Consider the following 7,275-nt stretch of genomic DNA (forward strand, 5'->3'; position numbering starts at 1 on the left):
TCAGCTCGGAAATCATTGCACATGAAAACACCTACTCGAAAACTGCTGCACGAAGAAAACCTGCTTGGGAACTATTAGCAACCCACCATGTTCGTTAATCGCAAAATTTATGTGAATTCTGTTTCTACTAACAAAATTATTTCTATCATTAGAACGAACCGCTGGGAGCAAAAGGTCAAGAACCGCCCGACCTACTAGAAACAAGCTTGGTCTCTAGATCGGCCACGAAGTATAAAGCATAGGAACAAAGCCATGAGCTCTAACTTGCTAACAACTATTCACAACGCAAGTCCCAATGACTTGTCGAGCTTCGTGCAAAATGAGATACGTTGGTGAGGGAGCAGGGCCCTCGGGCTTTGCCAACCTATAAGTGTCAATCCACAAAATATAAAGCACAAAAACCGAGCTATGAGCTCTAACCTACTAACAGCTACTCTCAATGCAAGTCCCAATGACTTGCCGAGCTTCGTGCAAGGATGCGAAATGATGCGTTGGTGAGGGAGCAAGGCCCTCGGGCTCTACCAACCTATAATGCCAATCCACGAAGTATAAAGCACAGGAACAGAGCCATGAGCTCTGGCTTGCTAACAACTATCACAACGCAAGTCCCAATGACTTGCCGAGCTTCGTGCAAGGTTGTTGCCTATGATGCATTGACAACAAAATCTCCATCAAACATAATCTCCATCAAACAAAATCTCAATCAACGAAATCTCCATCAAACAGAATCTCCATCAACAGAATATCCATCGAACAAAATCGAGTCAATCTCCCGCACCATTCGAGCTCCGCACTCGTGAGCGCTTTATGCGGTCAAGTCCACCTCCCATACCATTCGAGCTCCGCGCTCGCGCTTTACGCGGTCGAGTCCATCTATCGCTCCATTCGAGCTCCGCACCCGCGCTTTACGCATTCGAGTACATCTCCTGCACCATTCGAGCTTCGCACTCGTAGCATATGCGTACTCGTTAAATGCTGGATATCAATTTGCAAATCCGTTCACCTTCAACGTACCCCCAGGCCAAAGATTCTCATAAGGAAAAACTTTCGTAATTTCCAGTCCACAAGTGTGCTAAAAATTAGCGGAGTTCTGTGAAGGGGAAAAATGCCCATAACCCATAAATTGGGCATAGCCCACCAAGCCATCACTAAAGACAAAAAAAGAAACAAAGAAGAAGATAAGAAAGATATAAGGGTTGCAAATGTCAGAGGGAGACAATAGAGATATTAGGGCTATAAAATGGCAGAGAATCAGAAGAAAAAGGAGAAGTGTACACGCAAGGAAGATCCGCCAATTCATGGCAGGCTGACATATACAGTAAAGAGTCAAGTAAACATATAAAAGGGGATGTCCAGACAACATAAATGAGGACGATCAATAGACAGATGAGGGAATTTTTTGTATACGAATCAATAGGGAATCGATGAAAATATATTGAGGAAGAGCTCCAACCTTCTCTATACAGTGAGATATGAGGATCTATAAGTGATTGTAAACAGATATATTATAGTGGAGACTTCCCTCTCCAAACCCTTATGGACGTAGGCATATTGCCGAACCACGTAAATCTTGGTGTTCATCTGATGTAATATATAACATTACTCCGTTTAAAAATGTTGAATCATTTAGAAGAACAAACCAAGCTTATACTAAAATGAAAGCAAAATGACTATTTAGTTGAAGAGCCACCACTATTGTGTCACCCATAAATCCCATGAGATCCCAACGAATAATAATCGAGACACCAACACAACAGAAAGTTAATTAGTATGAAGGGAAAGCAAGTTAAGCAACACATAGTAGAAATACATACATACATACATACATACATACATACATATATATATATATATATATATAAAAGGAGCAGAGAACAGGCCACAATGCAAAATACAGAAGATTCCATCACTTTTTTTTACAGATATTCTTCTTCTTTAATTCAATTATTAGATTTACATATCAGAGAAAAACTTCAGTTATACTAAAATAATAATGAAATTAAAGGAATGAAAAAAAAAAAACAGAAATCAAAGAAGAGGGTATAGGTAGGTCCATTTGACACCAAGGCAAAAGACATGAGAAGTCTGCAATGGGCTGGTAAGCCTACATCTCTCTCTCTCTCTCTGTCTCGGCAACCGTTATATCTCCTCGAGCATTGAGATTGCCACTCCAGGAGAGGGTAAAACAGATGCACTGATTTCATACAGAGAAATGGAATTTTCGTACTCAGATAACTGATCAGAATTGACGAAAAAACATAATTGTAGTGAAGAAGGAAATTAACCACTGTACACGAGTGGAACTAATCTGAATTCTAAACAATCAGAGGAGATTGAAAGGAAAAGACCACAAAACAAAAATGAAAAGAGAATAACTCAGCACAGAAGAAAATTTAGAAGTGACCCAAAAAGAGCCATACTTTGTCCCCTTCTACCACCTATGGCAGAGTGTGTGTGTGCGGGCGTGTGTATGAGAGAGAGAGAGAGAGAGAGAGAGAGAATAAGGTAAGACAGCTACTTTCAGCACAAGACTGGCCAGACATCAAGGATATCCATGAGAAAGCACAGAACCTACATCACTTGTAAAAGAAAGGGTTAGACAATCAACACAAAAAGAAAAAACGGTTTGCATCAAGGACTTCTAATTATCGAAACATTAATCCAAAATAATAAAAATGTTAAAGTTATATGCCAGATCAAAACAAAAATTTACACCATGAATCCTAGTGTCCTTTCCACCTCCTTGAAAGACTATCAAATTTGTCCCTTGCAGCTCTATCCTCCTTCTTATAGAAAGCATTCTTCAATTTTGCCATTGTTGTCTCATATATACTTACTCTTCTGTCAAGCATATCATCAGCAAACCTCCTTGTCTCCGACAATCTACCTAAGTTACAAAGACCAAGGAGCAAAGCATTTGCACTTTCATCAAGATGCTTGACATTGTTCTCAATCATGTAGTTCCAAATCTCAATGGCTGTTTCAGGGTCATAGCCTTCAAACAACATAGTGATGGCTGTTGCGCAATTAGAATGCGTAGGTGACCATTCATTTTTAATCATCTCGACAAAGAATTTACCCACCTCATGAACCTTATTGTTTCTAATCAGGCATTTAAATATCATGTTATAACTTAAACTATCAGGAAAAACACCATCAAAGGGCATCTCATCCAGGAGCCGAAACGCATTATCGATATCATTATTGTTGCAGAGAAAACCAATCATCTTATTATACATGATCAACTTGGGCACCGAACCACTTCCAACCATAATATCCCACAATGGCATTGCGTGGCTCGAATCTTTTAGCTCAATAAGTATATCGAGAGCATCGGAAAAGAATTTCAAACCTGGCAAACAATTATTTTCCTTCATAACTTGAAGAAACTTGATGGCCTCTTCGAACTGCGCCTCCCGCAAAAGCATCTTCAAGAATGCCTCATAAGTTGACATATACTGCGGGCTCCAACCGAGGCGGATCACCATTTCCTCAAAGGTGCGCTTGGCTTGTGCTACATCGCCTTCCTTCCGCCAACCTTCCAACAAAACGGCGAACGTGTCCCCATCTGGGGGAATCTTCACTTTGATCCTATCGAAGAACTCCAACGCCTTCACCGTTTGATTTTCCTCGCGGCAAATCACGCTCAACAGCAGATTCACCGCAAGGACATCTGCTTGAATTCCGTACCTATCCATCACATCAAAGCTCATCCCGGCCTCGTTAAATCTCCGGACCATGCAATAACTCCCAAAGACGGACTCGAATGTGGCCATCGAGACCATTCTTTCCTCCTTCATGGACCGCACCGCGTCCCACATGGGGTCGAACAGCTGATTCTTGCCAAGCAAGTCGACCATGAGGTTCCACGCATCAGCGGAGTGCTTCTGAGCCCGGCCGGCCCACCGGAAGAACTTCACAGCAGAGGAAGGGTAATGGTAGGAAAATTTGAGGACTTCCTGGACGATTTCCGTTGAGGGAGAGATTCCGGTGGAGGAGAGTGCAGATTCGATGTCATGGGGAGAGACACGGGTAAGGATTTCGCAAATGGTTCGGGCGGCGGAGGAAATTTCCGGTGCGTCGAGGTGGGATGGGAATTGGTGAATAGGAAGAAGTGGTTTTAGGGGTGAAGTTGAATTTGTCGGGATTTGTGACAAGGATGAAGAAGAGGTATTGGGGTTCACAGCCATAGCCTCCATTTGGTGTCAAAGGAGGAAACGGTTTAACCCTAGAATCAAATTCAATGTATAATTTACAAAAAAGCAAACGAAAATGGAGAATAAAGTAAGAGAAGGGAATCGGAAACGGAGAACCTTGGAGGCGAGAGTAAGATGATGTTGGATTCAGCTGCAGGAATGACCGGAGATTCCAGCTGAACTGACTGAGGTTTTCCGAAGAGATGAACACGTACGTAGGAATAATGCCTACTCGCCAACGGTTAATTGTCGGCCCATTTAGATGGGCTGGGCTGGGCTGGGCTATTTAAAGAATGCACATTCATCTAAAAGAATAGTAAGCCCAAGGGAAAACAACGATTTTTTTGACATCAAATACACACGAATTTCATTTCTTAATTATTTTTTTAGATTTGTCATGAATCCAATATTCATGTACATAAGATTCGGAAGGCATTACAGAGTAGTGAATTCAACCATGAAGAGTGATGAATTTTGTTTTCTCTTTTTAAAAAAGAAAAACGGCACTTCCAATTTTATTCATAATCCTCATTTTTTGCAGAGTAATACCTTTTAAAAAAAAAGAACTTGGAGATTACAAAAATTTCAAAACCAAGCTTTGAAGAACAACTATATCTTTATAATGTGTTAATTACAATCATAGTCTATACTCAAAGAAAAAAGTTAGAAGCTACGTACAAAATCATCTAATGATGGTGCTTAAGGTTGTATTTGGGTAGTGTAATGATATCACATCACTCTATTACTATTTATTGTTTTATTATGAATTTTCACATACTTTTCACTAGTTTTTACTATTATTGATTACAATTCAATATTTTATCATTATTTTTATTTACTACTATTCACAGATTATCTGAGATTATCTCACTATCCAAACAAACCCTGAATCGAGATAATCTCAAAACGTCTATCCTTATATACTCCCCAAAGCCAATGATAACATTTAAATAGCTAAAGAATAAGTATTTGAAACACTAAATACCCATTTTTTTGCAAGATGAAGAAGTTTTACTACTCTTAGTGCTTCTTCTCATTTACACAAAGCTATACATTGACCCTCATAGTAGTTAACTTTTTTATTTTTATGAACTCAGGTGTTGATCATTTATGTTGTGAAGGGACAATGCATGGACAAAGACACTTAATTGGTAAGTGTACCTGTCATATTATTGTAAGGGTAATGCTATTATGTCCTTTTTTATTTATATAACACACAAAGCTATAATATGGTGCTACGCGGCTTATTAAAAAAAGAGTAATGCTATATATAGTTGTAGAATACGTAAACATCGTACAGTTATTTTGAAAAAAAATAGAGCCCACTATTAAAAAATTAATTTATTTTCATGTGGATCCCATATTTATTCACTTTTTTCAAAGCGACTGTACGGCGCTTGCACATTCACGACTGCAAGTATCATTTCTCTTAAAAACAACTAAAACACAAACATAAAAGTGTATAGAGAACCTAGGGTTTTAGCCTTCCTAATCTCTTTTTGTATTTTCGAACACCATTTTGTTTTGAATAATATATATATATATATATTTTTAGAAAAATAATTGTATGACAACCAAATATGCCAACCAAATATGACCACTAGTTGATTATGTAAAAACGTTTAATCATGTTGGAGTTATTTCAGATCCATGGCGTTTTAATTAGCCAACTTGATCGATCTGTCTAATGTTTTAGCGTTTCTTCATTGAATTTTCGGCGAAGAGTGTGGCCTTTATATACCGATTGAGCAGTGTGCTGGTTTTGTAGATAATTCGGCCTAGTGGCTCTGATTAATACATGATTTTGGCCCGTATAAAGGCATTATATTATATATATATATTATTTCGCATTGCGGGTACGCTTTAATACATTTCTCTCATTTAATAATATAAGTTTCTCATTAATAAATTGTCATGGTGCTTCTAATGATTATATATCACTTTCGTCCTATAGTACATATAATATAGCCTGTCTGGATCGTGCTCCCCTAGTACATATAATATATCATTTCAGTGATTATATTAATGTGCTCAAAGAATTGAGAGTGAATGATATAAACTAGAAACATGAAGAGAAATTTTTGAAATGGTTTGAACAACGTGTAATGATATTACAAATGCAAGTTTGTACTAAATCAAAAAATACATTAGATTGTTTATTTTTAGATGTTTATATATTATTTAATATGTCAGTTGTACAAATGCATGTGAGTAATCTAAATGATATATCGGATGAATTGTATGCACCGGCGCGTGGCTTTCTCGAGACAGGCTGCTCGATATTCTGCATGTATTTCTCGAGGAAGTAGGTATCACACAATAGATCGAGAATACTATAGAAAAATACAAAATAGTGGTGTCCTAGTCGAAGGAAGTCATGATAGAGACAATGTTGATTTCTATGAGGTTATTATCGATATAATTGGAATGATATATTTGTGGGAGTTTGTGGTGTATTTATTTAAGTATGATTGATGTGATTTAAGCAATCCTCGAAGGGGAAAACGTCATTATGAATATTTTCTAAATATTAATACATTAAAAAATGGTACGAAAATGATCATTTTATTTTGGCTTTTAAAACATCTCAAGCATTCTATTTAGACGATTCTGAGTTAGGGAATGAATGACAAGTAGTACAAAAAGTTTCTCTAAGAAATATATATGACGTTATCCCTGAGGCGGAGGGACAAGATGAAGAAGAAGATAATCCATTTACTCAAGAAGCATACCAAGAGAGTCAACTCGTCTTTAACTTATTTGTAGATTGGAGTCGATATGAGATGACCCCATTATATGGGGAAGATATTGAGGCTGAAATTGTTGATGCAATAGTTGAGCAAAATGTTGAGTCATCTAAAGTATCTACAGATAATGAGAGCGAATCTACAAATGAAATTGATACAGAAGACTCACCGATTTTGTATTTACATTACACAGTATCTCGAAATTATGCCACCGAAGAGAAAGGAAGTTTGCATCTCATCGCCACCTGTTTCTAACTCTTCGTCTGATTCACCACTAGAGACTGACTATACAGAATAAGGTATATATCTAATCTAATACTCATGTTTTTCAA

The 7,275-nt window shown here is 37.8% G+C and overlaps 1 protein-coding gene across 1 annotated transcript; it reads right to left on the reverse strand.

Moving 5' to 3' along the window:
• Positions 1 to 2,578: 2,578 nt before the first annotated feature.
• On the reverse strand, positions 2,579 to 4,407 carry LOC108991579 (pentatricopeptide repeat-containing protein At1g77360, mitochondrial-like). The gene has a single exon (XM_035694183.1). It carries the CDS (start codon positions 4,197 to 4,199, stop codon positions 2,724 to 2,726), a length of 1,476 nt encoding a protein of 491 aa, XP_035550076.1. The 5' UTR covers positions 4,200 to 4,407; the 3' UTR covers positions 2,579 to 2,723.
• Between the last annotated feature and the right edge of the window lie 2,868 nt (positions 4,408 to 7,275).

Source organism: Juglans regia, chromosome 9, assembly GCF_001411555.2.
Source record: "Juglans regia cultivar Chandler chromosome 9, Walnut 2.0, whole genome shotgun sequence".
In the NCBI taxonomy this organism is placed as follows: Eukaryota; Viridiplantae; Streptophyta; class Magnoliopsida; order Fagales; family Juglandaceae; genus Juglans; species Juglans regia.